The sequence below is a fragment of the Eleutherodactylus coqui genome, chromosome 3, assembly GCF_035609145.1.
Source record: "Eleutherodactylus coqui strain aEleCoq1 chromosome 3, aEleCoq1.hap1, whole genome shotgun sequence".
In the NCBI taxonomy this organism is placed as follows: Eukaryota; Metazoa; Chordata; class Amphibia; order Anura; family Eleutherodactylidae; genus Eleutherodactylus; species Eleutherodactylus coqui.
The window spans coordinates 283,671,797-283,685,619 of record NC_089839.1 but is presented as its reverse complement, the minus strand read 5'-3'; the positions used below and the strand labels follow the sequence as shown (position 1 = coordinate 283,685,619).

At 45.3% G+C, this 13,823-nt stretch overlaps 1 protein-coding gene across 1 annotated transcript in view; it reads right to left on the bottom strand.

The window, feature by feature from the left end:
- Positions 1–13,823, bottom strand: part of RAB3B (RAB3B, member RAS oncogene family) — an 89,412-nt gene that overhangs the window by 13,832 nt on the left and 61,757 nt on the right. Inside the window, exon 3 of the mRNA XM_066594763.1 lies at positions 8,040–8,158. Coding sequence (XP_066450860.1) covers positions 8,040–8,158 — 119 coding nt within the window. The remainder of the gene's footprint in view (positions 1–8,039; positions 8,159–13,823) is intronic.

The window sequence follows — 13,823 nt, the reverse complement described above, 5'->3', positions numbered from 1 at the left end:
GAAAAAAAAAGGTAATGTGTTAAATGGTGGAAAAACTGCACCTGTGACTAAAGGCACACACAAAGTGACTAAAGGCATACATAACGTAACTAAAGGCATACATAAAGTAACTAAAGGCATAAAGTAACTAAAGGCATACATAACGTAACTAAAGGCATACATAAAGTAACGTTTGCATCAGAGTCAGGTTTTTATATTAATGGCAGAGGATTGCAAGATCATCTGGAATCTCAGTAGGCCAGTAGCTATCATGAAACTCTATGACTTATGTTGGGCTATAAGCACTGGTGTAACTATAGAGGATGCAGGGGATGCGGTTGCACCCGGGCCCAGGAGCCTTAGGGGGCCATAAGGCCTCTCTTCTCCATATAGGGAGCCCAGTACTATGAATAAAGCATTAGAGTTGGGGGCCCTGTTACAGATATTCTATTGGGGCCCAGGAGCTTCAAGTTACTGATAGAAACTGACAGAAAAAAACATATCAGAATTGCACTTCAACGTTCACCATAGGGGGTAAATAATGGGTTCCTTTGATAGATTGGATGTTTACAGACACAGCGATACCAAAAGTTTTTAGGGTTTTTTTAAATTTATTTTTTCCTCATTTTATAGTTCACATAGGGGGACATGAACTTGCAATGATTGGATCGCTCCTGCAGTTTGTTGTAATACCATAGTATTACATTATGCCGCGATCTGACAGGCAATCTGCAATGGCAGCCCTAGGTGCTTTCAGAAGGCCCCCAGCGCTGTCACAGCAACCGAATGACACCCCACAATCTCATTACGGGGGCAGTTCAGGACCCACGTATTCCAATTGGGGCATTTAAATGGTTAACAGCCGCAATCAGCATGAGTGCTGATTGCAGCTGTTGCTGGCAGGTGACACCTATAAGAAACAGCCAGCACCCACCATGTATAGAGCTGGATTGACCCCAAGCGCTCAGGACATAACTGTGCATTCCTGTGTCATTAAGGGGTTCAATGTGTTTTCCAGGGAAATATTATTGATTACCCATCATCAGGATAGGTCATCAATACTTGATCCGCTGATCTCCGCAAATCAGCTTTTCGGGCACCTGCTGTCAGCGCCACAACACAGTATACAGGCTATATGGAAGGCTGTCACTTATCTCGCTGTATAGTCATAGTCACTTACATCACCCATAGGGCCCAAATATAAAAAAAAGTTTTTGATAACTTTTGTTGCTCTAGGCCCTTTTACAGGAAAACTCTGTGGACTAAACAGTGAAAACAAAATATACAAAACTTATGCAAAAAAGGTCATTTATGGTATATGCTTAATAAATGGGGCCCTATAGATACGTTTGGCATATGTAGTGGAAGCTTATGCTAAAACCAATTAAAAAAGGAGGTGTGAACTGATTCTTTGGTAGCAAAATGGACTTCTGGGAAGCCCAATGTTGCCAAAAATATGGTCCCCAAATCCCTATTCTCAGCCAGAGATTGAAGAGGGCTTCCAACCACTAAAAATAAGAGCTTATCGTCTATGTAGTATGGGTAAAATCCCTAACGTTAACCTTTTCCTACGTTCCTAGCCAAAAAGTAAAGCGATATTAGTGTATCTTGACGCCACCAACAGCTAGAGGTTTGACAGGGGGAACGCCTCTCACACCCCTAGCTCCCTATTGGCGCAAGTATGGAAGGTCCTAGCAGCGTGTATGCAGGCAATGGACGTTGCTAGGAGCTTGCTTGGCAGTCTGATTAGGTTAACTGCCCTGGAGGCTCGAATCCCCCAGTACTATGAATTTCCCACGACCTCGCTCCTCCAGCCAGCCGTCTGGCGTCATTATCCCAAGAACACTGCAAGGCACCTGCACAAATATTGTCTGAGTACATCGGGCCTCCATTCCTTGTGTTGCACACAGCGGGGCCCGCTGCAACACACCCCACTGCTGAAAGCGCCTTCCCTGCAGCCACCCCAGAAGAGCCCCCCCCCCGCTGTCTTTCACAGCAGAGGGGTGTCGGCACAACGAAGGAGACAGCCACGTGAAGAGCCTTCCCCGCCACCAGACGAACCCTACCCCTGCTCACGCCCCCAAACGCTCAGCGCCGTCAGAAGCAGAGAGCCTTCAGCGGCACACGGCTGGCCAAGGACCTGAATGCAGGAGGACACAGCGGCCGCTGGGAGGTCATGCACAGTCACATGAGCAGCAGGGGGGAGCTTCCTTGAGGGTCGGGATCCGGGACAGAAGGGAGCCCATACTGCAGAAATACAGTGGCCTGGCAGCAACTCACACCGGGAACAGCAGCGGGGAAGGCCCAAGGATAATTAGAGCAGCTGCAGGGACACTTCCATCGGCAGAAGCAACAGCACCAGAATATTGGGCAGCCAGAACCTGCAGGGGACAGTTGTCTGCAGCCAATGAGGTAGAGAGGGGCGTGTCTCCCCCCTATCACACTTGACTCCACCAGGACTTCCTGGTGGTGTCAAGATACACTAATACCAAGTAAAGCTACTACTAGTGCTACTCTAGCAATATTTTTGGAATTGTACTTTGTTTTATTTAACATGTTGCAAACAAAGTTAAAGAATAAAAATAATAATGGCTAGTACACTTGTGCACCAAAGGCTCCATTCCGAGATCCAGCATGAAATGCCATACAGGATGAGGAGCCATTCATACCTGATCTGGGGGAAGATTACATTTTTCTACTCAGTTATAAGATCAGAAAAACATAGGAATTTATTCTACCGTTAACACATGGAGGTTGTCCTCTGGACTCCTGTAGGGACAGGAAGCAGAAGAGTACCCCCCTCTCCCCTACCTGATCACCAGTGCGTCCCAAATAAACAACAGTGACTACGTCCTTCACCAGAAGGTGTTCCTTATTGTGCTCAAACACCTTTAAGCAGAAAATAAACAGACATGTTAATCTCATGTGGGAAGGGAGGGAAAAAGCCTGTATGCTGTCATGAGGACTTCAAGAAAGGGAATTAATGGTAGGATTAATTCCTAGGTTTCCCTCTTCATCATGACAGCATACAATGGAGGAATACTAGATCAAAAGGAAGGCTTAGGGCGGGACTACTGCCTGTAACACTTTCCTTCAGAAGGCCTTATCTCAACTGGCCTCCACTTATAATGTTTAACAAAGGTGTGGTTGTTAGACCACCTGAAGGCTCTGCAAATTTGATCTGTGGAGGCGTGAGCTTTTTCTGCCCAGGAGCAAGCTATGGCCCTGGTGGAGTAGGCTATCAATCCTTCAGGGGAAAAACGCCCTGAGATTTGTAGGCCTCCTGAATCACTCCTCTGACCCATTAGGCAATCGTATCCTTAGAAGCTGCCTTTTCCCTGGCCGGAACCTGAAATTGAATAAAGAGGTTATTAACATTTCTGAATGAATATATTGGCTCTAGGTAAGCTAGTAGTGCCCTCCTGACATCTAAATTGTGGCACTTCCGTTTCTTCTCGTTCCAGGGGTCCTGGTAGAAGGAAAGAAGAGTTATTGATTGCCCCCTATGAAAGTCCATTAGGACTTTGGGTTGGGGGGAAAAAAAAGGGATCTAGCTTAAATACTATTTTGTCCGGATGGATCAACATATAGGAGCCTTATGAGAGGACCTGTATCTCTCCCACCCATCTAGCTGATGTAATTGCTACTAACAAAGCTACTTTATACGTGAGAGTAGAAGTAGGCAAATTCACTATAGGTTCAAAGGGAGGCTCACAAAAAGATTGCAGAACTAGGGTTTCATCCCAAGGAGGGGTAGTATTACTGATAAAGGGGTGAAGCCAGCTAGCTCCCTTAAGGAATTTCTTGACCCACCTGTGTTCTGCCAGGGAAAGTTAAAAAAAACCTCCAAGGCCACAACCTGCACTTTGAGTGTTTGGGCTTAAACCCTTATCTAATCCTGCCTGTAAGAAGTTAAGGATTTTGGGGATCTCTGGCTGAGGCAATTCTTGGATATGCTGACCCATCCACTCGGAAAATTTCCCCCAAACTTTTGAGTAAATTTTCCTTTAAGATTTAAGGCTTTCGTGGAGGGTTGATACGACTTTATTGGATAGGCCTAGATCTAAGAATTTTATCTTCTCAGAATCCAGGCGATTAGCTTGAACCTCTAAATCTCCGGGTACTCTAGTGGTCCCTGGAATAGAAGGCCCAGCCTCATCAGTAGGTGAATGGGATCCCTGACCGAAAGGAAGTTTAGTAGTGGGAACCAGGGCCTCTTGGGCCAAAGGGGAGCTATCATCATCACGGTATCTCTGGACCTTTTTTTTCTAGCACCAGAGAAATTAGAGGCAGGGGAGGAAAGGCGTAAGCTAGGTCCCAGTCCCATATATGTGAAAGGGCATCCGTTCCTACAGCCCAAGCATACGCACCTGGGAGAAGAATAGGGGACATTTGGCGTTTTCCCTGGACGCAAATAAGTCTATTTATGGGTTTACCCATTCCACGGTGAGCATTTTGAACACTTGAGGATGCAGCGTTCATTCTCCGGGATCCACTTCCCTCCTGCTGAGGTAGTTAGCCGTGACATGATCCCTGTACGTGAAAAACTGACAGTGACCAGGTCAGTTCTGCCCAGAGTAGGATCTCTGCTGAAGAGGAGGATTCCTGGTAGATCCCTGGTGGCGAATAAGTGATACAGCAGTTACATTATCTGAAAAGATTTTAACAGGTTTCCCTCTTATCTCTGTTTTAAAGTTGCGTAGGGATTTCCAGAGTTCACTTAATTCTTTGAAATTTGAGGTTTGAGTTACTTTGTGAGAACTCCAAGTCCCCTGTATATTCTTCCCATATAGGTGGGCCCCCCCAGCCAGTGGAGCTGGCATCGGACGAAAGGACGACTGAAAGATCTTGATTCCACTCGGTAGTTTTAGCAATATTATCTACAAATATCCACCAACAAAGAAAATCCTTGACCCTAGGTGAAATGGAGACCACTCAATGTAGTGAAAACTGAGTCCTGTCCCAGTTTTTAAGGATGAAGGATTGCAGTCCTCCACTATGGAATTGGGCCCCAGGCACAATTACCAATGCAGGATGTCATTAGGCTCAAGACTCTTATGGCCCCTCTACTGGATACCCGTGGAACCCTGTAAAGGGCTACACAGGCTTCCAACACATGTTGCCTTTTAGAGGGGGGCTGGGAGGAGCACTGGAGGTGGGAATCCACTACGGTCCCCAAAAACCTTTTTGCGCTCAGGTTCTAGGCTAGATTTCTGTGTGTTAAAAAACCAGCCCAATTTTCGTTATACAGCGAGTGTTAATTCTAAATGTGAATGTAGACTTGCTGGGGATTCTGTGATAAGAAGGAAATAATCTAGATAAGGAATAATGATTATACCTAGTCTGCGCAAGTGTGCCACCATCTACAAAACCACTGTAGAGAAAATATGAGTGGCAGAGGAGATCCCAAAGGGCAAACAAACAAACTGGAATTGGCGGAACGAACCCTCTATTTGCAATGCGAAACTCATATATTTCTGAGAGTTAGGATGGATGGGGATGTGATAAAAGGAATCTTTTAAAACTATAGTGGACATGACACTGTCTACGTAAATCAAGGGGGTCGTTGTTTTAATGATTTCCATCTTAAATATTTTGTAAACAATAAATTTATTTAGGATTTTTAAAGTTTATTATGGTTCGATAAGAACAGTCTGGTTTCTTTAGCAGAAATAGCGGGGAATAAAACCCTTTCTGGTAGTCCTGTTTGGGAACAGGAATGATGGCCCCTAGTGCCAACAGATTCTGAATCCCTAAACATAAGGCCTGTTAAAGGGAGGGTGACTGTTGAGAGATTTCCACGAATCTCCTAGGAGGTAACGAGGTAATTAGTCACAAAATTCACTTGTCAGATGTAATGTTCTCCCATGCGCTATGAAAATAGGACAGTCTCCCCCCCACTCGTTGAGTGGAAAGACTACAGGGATTTTTGGATGGAATCTTATTCCTTCGTCCTTTAGGCTAAGACGATCATCCAGTTTTCCCCTTCTCCTTGTATCCTTTAGGGGGTTGTGCGTCGACCGGTAGTCCCTGGCTTTTATTGGCTACTTTCACCAGCAGGCGTTCCAAGGCCAGGCCAATTATGTGGTGGCCTTGGAACACCAGGGTGCAGAGTCTGCTCTTTGGTGAGCTATCCCCGGACCAGGCCTTAACCCATCCGCTCTTCTGGCAGTATTAGTGAGAACCGCAGTACGGGTCCCAAAGTGGACTGATTTTATAGAGACGTCTGCCAGGAACCCCATGGCCATTTGCAAAAGAGTGAGGCAATTAGAGATTTCCTCCCTTGTGGCTTTTTGGTGAATTAGCGTAGGGAGTTCATCCAGCCATACTGACATCGATCTAGCCACAGACGTGGCCGCGATGTTAGATTTAATTGTTAGGGCAGATGTAGCCCAAGCTTACCACATCACACTATCCACCTTATTATCCATGGGCTCCCGTAAGTGGGAGACATCCTCAAAGAGTAAGGCGGACTTTCTATTTTAGAAATGGATGTATCAACTCTGGGAATATTTCTGAAGACTGCTATATCCTCCTCCAAAAATAGGAGTCTATCTTTAAAGTCCTTTGATAAGAAAGGACTATGCTCTGTGTATTGCCATTCTTTTTGAATTAGGCATTTCAGGGTCGCATTTACCGGAAACATGGGTTTACGCCAAGGTATAAGACCTGCAAACATCTCATCCTGTATGGAACGAGGATGCTGCATTTCTTCCTTCACTTACCCCACTGAGAGGTTGTCACCTAACTCGGACCCTGAACCCAGAGCCGCGAGCCTTAGCCTTCTAGCAGATGTAGCGGTGATTGGCTGATGGAGGCTGGACATAGGGTTGGACTTCCTCGCGTATGATAGCACGGATATCCGCTTTCAGAGGTTTTTTCCCCTTGCAAAATTTTTGCGGTACATGCCGCACACAAGACATGGACCGATATTATAGTGTGTGACATGGTGGCAGTGTGCATTAGTCGGCCCACCGGACCACTCACTGTTTGTGGGTTCTCAGAGTCCTCTCGGATGGACATTTCATCGGCAGATCCAGCAGGGCCTTAGAGAACCCCGGAGGATTCAGAGTTCTTCCTCTGCTCGGCCTTCTAGATTTGACTTGTAAGGTTAGCATACTGAGGCAGCTGTCTTTTTTTATTTCGTGGGATTCCCACTAGGCCAGGCCCCCTCTGTAGGGCTGCGCCTGGAGCTACACCGCGTGCAGAGGGCGTCTGACATCACTCCGGCATCAGAACCCAGAAAAAGCTTGACGCTGATAAGACTCATGAGTCAGCCGCCTCCAGGATAGCGTCCGCTGCAAGCCGAAGGACGCTTCCTTGAGCCTCGGCCTGCGCAGACACCGGCGAAGCCCAGGTAGGCTATTCACCTCCTGGGGAGGCCGGGCTGCAGACAAGGAACCCTTCCTTGGGTCCCTGACCACGCTGAAACAGGCACAGGCCGGGGAGGGTAGGTCTCCCTTCCCCGGGGAGGCCAGACAGGAAGACACTGGTGATCAGGTGCCCTATAGGAGTCCAGAGGACAACCTTCATGCGGTCATGATGATGAGGGGAAAAATGGAATTCCCTGACTGAACCGTTCCGCTTTATGAAGAAACCAATTATCACCAAATGGACCCCATTAACTATAATGGGGTCTATTCGGTTCTTGTCAACCTGTCTGGCATTTCTATCATAAAATAGAACGGTTCAGCCAGGGGATTCATAAAGGAGCAGGAAAATGGAATCCTCAATGCAGATGTGAATGGGCCCTAACTCCCACCAACTGGCTCCTGTTTCCCCACGTCATTCTTATGTCATTGGTGCTGTGGGATTTGCCATATACTCAAGTGATTGGCTACCACAGTTACATTTTGTAGACATCATCCCGCTGAGAAAGATTCATATGGAGGGACATTGCACAAATATCACATAACATAATGGCCATTATAAAAACAGGTTTTTATTGGTCTAGTGATAAGTGCTCTTACGGAAGCCCCTAAAAACATACTGCATTCCACAGCTAATTAAATAAAAGTGGGGGAAAAAAACGGTAGAAACACTATAACAAGGCGACATACCAGTCCTGCACAGCATTATACGACTCCTCATTGGTAATGTCATACATCAGTATGAACCCCATTGCCCCTCGGTAATAGGCAGTGGTGATGGTCCGGTATCTTTCCTGTCCAGCTGTATCCTGAGAAACAAAAAAAAACAGACGAGTCAGATATTCAGTTATAGGTTTCTCAAATACCACTGTACAGTTATAACTGGATATATAAAAAAAAAAATATATTATATATATATATATATATATATATATATATATATATATATATATATTTTTTTTTTTTTATTTTTTTTTTTTCATTTTTTTTTTTCCCATTTTATTTTTTTGCATCCCAGAAACAGATTTGTAAATTTACATATCCCAATATTTTACCAGATAAGACTAAATGCTTCACTTGCAACTTCATTCTGCACCGGCCCTGCCACTTTTTCAAAATGTAGTCTGAGATTGTTGGGAAGAAGCATGGCTGTCCCAGGCCAGAAACTGGCGGGATTTATACCATAACTGTATGGGAGGTCAGACCTGGTGTAAATTTCTAATGAGGCGCATGGAGGTGCTGGGGATGAGCCTAAAACAGAAGGAGGCCTCTCCTTGTATTAAGAGCACTGTGTACCGCGAAGACTGTTGTCGGAAATGCCAAGCTTAGTAAACTTCTTCCATTGTTACTAACTTAAAGCAGATCTCCAGACTTGCACCCTATTAAAGGAGTTTCCTTATGAAGACAATCTCTGTCCATATGATCCCATTAGGTCTTAAAGGGGTGGTAGCGGGGGAAAGGGCTTTTGCCACTTGGCATCATCCCATGCATAATAACTGTGCACATTCTGGCAGTCTTCAGGCGTCCATGATTCCATCGTGGGCCATTTGACTGAATTGCTGTGTAATACTACAGGGTGGGCCATGGAAAGTAAGCTCACCACCACACTCTTATGAGCAGTCTAAAAGAAAATCTGTCACCCATAGCAACCAATCACAGCACTGCTTTCATTTTGTATATTTTGGAAGTAAAATGAAAGCTGCGCTGTGATTGGTTGTTTGGGCAACAAAGGCAGATTTTCTCTTAGACAGCTTTCATAAGAGTGTGTTGTCGGGCTACTTTGCACTAGCCATCCTGTACATGTCTACTGAAGAAATGCCTGGCTGGTTGCTAGTTTCCTCCAGCAAAACCACCTGTGCACTGCAGAGCAAGAGCCTGGGGCAGCAAATTTCTGAGGCGGCAAACTAGTCTTTCTTACTAGTGGGCCAACTGAGCAATAATGTTAGTTTGCCAGATCTTCGGGCTGTAGGAAGGTGCTGCCGATCACCAATCAAACGAACAAACTCGTTAATTGCCTGATCTCATGTTTCATAATACATCAAAAAAATCATAGTTGTCGGCAGCCAGTGTAACTAGCAATCAAAGCTATAAATCTCCATGACAAAAAGCTTCAATTTCCCCAAGTACCAATCTGCTTTCAGAAGCTGTAAAGGTCCCTCCGAATTGCTGGATGGGTCAAGTCAATCTTTGATGAAAAGTCATTTGAGCTAATGACCTGATACATTTGTGAGAAGTTAAGCAGAGTGATTCATACAGATCCTGTAATTATGCGCAGCAATTAGCAGCCTCAGTAAAATGAGCTCTCTCTGACGGAAGGTTACAGACACTTTTCAAAGTTTTCCATGGCATCATAATGAGTCTACACGATGGTGGGAGCGCCAGGACTCATGAATGAATACTGGGATGCTCTACATTTATGGTTACACAGTAACTGATTGACATCAAATCACTTCCAGTACAATGAGTCCTCATCAAGGTTGTAGAGTAGTAGAAAAAAAAAAAAGCACAAATTCCAGGCAGCCACTGCAGAGTCTGACTGCTGACCTCTCACCCCAATGCAGAAGTCAGTGGTCAGGAGAGGTCTGCGGCAGCTCTCCCGTGGCTTTTCGGTGCGGCCAAGCCGCGGGATTTCCTTCCCACGTGAACCCAGCCTAAGGCCGGCTGTCCACGGGTGTTGCGAAGTCCTGCGGCAGATCGCCGCCGCCGAATCTCCACCGGTCAGCCCTATCTAATAGATAGGCTGGCCGCGGAGAATCAGGGCAATTCACAGCATGCTGCAATCGCAATGATTCTCTGCTCGTGGACAGGGGCCGGCGCTTTCCATAGCAATGCTATGGAAAGCGTCGGCTAGCGTGATTTGCCAGCGGTTTATTACCGGCGAATACACATTCATGGACAGGGGGTCTTAAGGTTTAATGCATACTATGGTATCTATACGTTTGGCTCTGTTCCCTGCAACGCATTAGTACACACGTCAAACACAAGGCCCGTGGACCATGCATTAAACTATTGATGACCTATCCTGAACATAGGTCATAAATAGTCATTTCCCTGTAGAGCTCCATAAATACAGCTCGTTAGACTTTTTTACGCGATTCCAACCACTGTAAAGCGGGGCCAGTAACATTGCGGCCAGAAGTAGAGATAGATGCAGGTTTGGTTTCAGAAGGTGACACACAAATCTATCAAACTCTTATGATCTATCCACAGGATATGCAATAAAAGATCTGTATAGGATATGCAACTCTCATATGGGAATATCCCTTTAAGTGTATTTCACTACATACAAAATAAATGTAATATAAAATATATACGGTATAAAGTTTGGCAGAATGTTAGCCAGTAGGGAAAAAAAAAAAAAGTTTTTTTTCCTTTTGCTGAAAACATTAACCCTTTTCAATCCACTGTCTGACCTCTGAAGACATTATGATTTAAAGGGGTTGTCCCGCGGCGAAATCGAAAAAATTTTTTTTCAATAGACCCCTGCATTATGCCCTGTTAAAAAGAATGCATTTGTTAATTTTTAAAAATAATATTTCGCTTACCTGCATCCCCGTTCTGCAGCTTTTTCTTTTCTTCTTTTAAAGATGGCGCCGCTGGTCTTCTCCCACGGTGCACCGCGGGTCTTCTCCCATGGTGCACCGTGGATTTTCTTCTCCTCTCTTGCGTTCCACTGCCGATACAGCCACCTCATTGGCTGATCGGCACCACGTGACGGAGGCGGAGCTACGATGACGACGCGCAGACCAGCTCTCCGGCGCGAGCACGCCGGAGCGGCCCCATTCACCAGGCAGAAGACCGCACAGCGCAAGCGCGTCTAAAGCAGCCAGAAGACACAGAAATTAGACGGATCCATGGCGACGGGGACGCCAGCAACGGAGCAGGTAAGTGAATAACTTCTGTATGGCTCATATTTAATGCACGATGTATATTACAAAGTGCATTAATATGGCCATACAGAAGTGTATACCCCACTTGCTGCCGCGGGACAACCCCTTTAAGGCTGTTCATCTCCGATGTTGGAAGACATCCGTTTGGGTTTCTCTTATTGTATATTGCGAGCCTCTCTGCTGTCCGAGCCTATCCAACGTGTCACCTCATGCAGTACTAGCTTTAGCCAGCATATAGCGCTGTTATATAATGGCAGAAAAAGAGTAAGCCCCCTAGGAAAACCAGGATACAAATTGGATTGGAAAGGGTTAACTTGCACATCCAAAAACTTTTCATAGGTAACAAAAATAAAAATGTTTAACAATTTTTTTTATTTTTGTTAGCCATTGAAGAGGTATATCTGCATTATATATTTAGGTTTCAAGTGGGTGTATCGTCTTTGTGCGTCACTTGCTATGCCAACAGCCCATTGATTTGTATTGAGCCACTCACACCTGCTTTTTCACGTGCGTATTACTTGCACAAAAAAAATTGCATCATTCACCATCTTGGCACATATTACGCTCGCATACACGCCAAGGTAGTGTAGCCAAGGTAGTGTATGGTATTGGCAGCATGCAGCAACTACGCATATCATGCCCGCGCACGGCATACATTCGTACGAGCCGACCTTACTGAGAACAACATTAAACAGAACATGTACATTAGACAGGGGGGATCCATACTTTTGTAGCAGATTGTACATCTACTGTAGCCATATATACAGTCTGTAGAATGTCTTTGTTACCAGAAGGTATTTTAACAATAAGCATCATAATGAAGCCCCTTTGTTTCTGCGGACAGACACGTGTCAGCGCCTGTGGTCCACACCGCTGCTGCTCCATTGAAGATAGAGGAAATATAAAAAGTCTCCTCCGACAAGCTCCGCTTATAATAACTAGCCAGACATAATTCTTATCTCCCAGACACACACTTTGCGGAGATGCTGACTTCCCCATGCTGTGTGTACTGATGAGCCATTCACAGCCAGCAACAAATAACCCAAGCTTCTATTCAAATGAATGGTAAAGCCGGATATGGAAATAGACAGTTTTCAGGGAAAAAAAAAATGTGCATATAAACTATTTTAGGGCCTGGGAGATCGGACTGTGAGTGATAGATTTGTACAGGGTCTACATTTCTGGTAAATGAAGGGCTGTAGGAGAGAATGAGGAATGTCCACTTTTACTAAAAGTTGATCGTCTTAATTGGAAATTTTCACAACTCATCAATTTGAAAGTATACAATGAAATGAAAACATGTCTGAAAGGTATAGAATAGGAAGAAAGTGTTTTTTTATCTTTACCATAGGGTAAATGCACACGGGCGGAAATTGCTTGGCGGAAGCAGACAACTCTGTTCTCACTGCAGTGGCTTGGCATTACTCCCATTCATTTCAATGAGACCTTTGCCTATAATACCATGTCTGGCCACTACAGTGGGAATGGAGCCGTCTGCTTCCTACAGAAATCTGCCCAGTGCATTAGCGTTCCAGACCCCTCCTGATCTACTATTAATGAATAGTTTACAACCCCTTTAAGTGTGCAAGATGCAATTAGTTATTACAGTGATTATTGGGGGCACCCAGCTGTCCATACACCCTGAATAGCAAACAAATAAGCAATTGTGTTTTTTGCGCAGTCGTATAATCACCCATGCCACCTTTTCCTGACTTCTCTGCCAGTATTATAGGGATAGTGCTGCCATTTAGCACTGCAAAACTGCTGATAGTTCTAGGGCTTAGAGCAGTTCTACAGCACAACTGTATGCATGCCATTTTCTTACAAGCTGTAAGTTTTCTAGTCCGCGCTGCCACTTCCACAAGTGCCATGAGAATGAGCCTTATCTCTGAAATGCCCTTGGCACTCTCCGTGGAACAGCTGCAAAGCTTTGATTAGCAGCCATAGCATCCAAAAAGAGGGGACTGCAATAGCTGTCAGATCGGAGCATCTCAATGGAGAGTGCTGAGGGAACCTCAGAGAGAACTGCTACCCTCGTGGTCCTTGCAGAGGCAGTGGCGTGGCGGACAAAACCTATGTTCCGACAAGCTGGCAATACTGACGGCATACTGTAGAACTACTCCCCGACCCCTACATAGAGAGGTTAGCAGTGTCAAAACTGCTGACAGGCTTCCTTTAGGTCTACTATGCGATAGACAATAATCAGTAAGCAATACCAATATCTATTATCCAACAGTCAGGGGCATAACTTGAATCTCCTGAACTCCAATGCGGAGTCTGTAACAAGTTCCCCCTAATTACTAAATTACCTACTATTTCTAATAATTGGTGTCTTATGTCACATAGGGGTCTTTGGGCACCTATGCACCTCCTATAGCATGGCCCCTGCTGACAGTTCTGAGGTCCATTCTGCAAGTATATAGATGCACTAGGAAACCTTCTCCTGATCTGACTCCTAAGCTATTAGATCCAGTAGAGGAGACAGTGCTGTAGGATGCAATGCGATTCTATGTAACTTCCCACAGCAACCGAGACACAAGGCCGATGCTGAGGAGGCGGCGGGGTAGAGATGACATTTGTCACG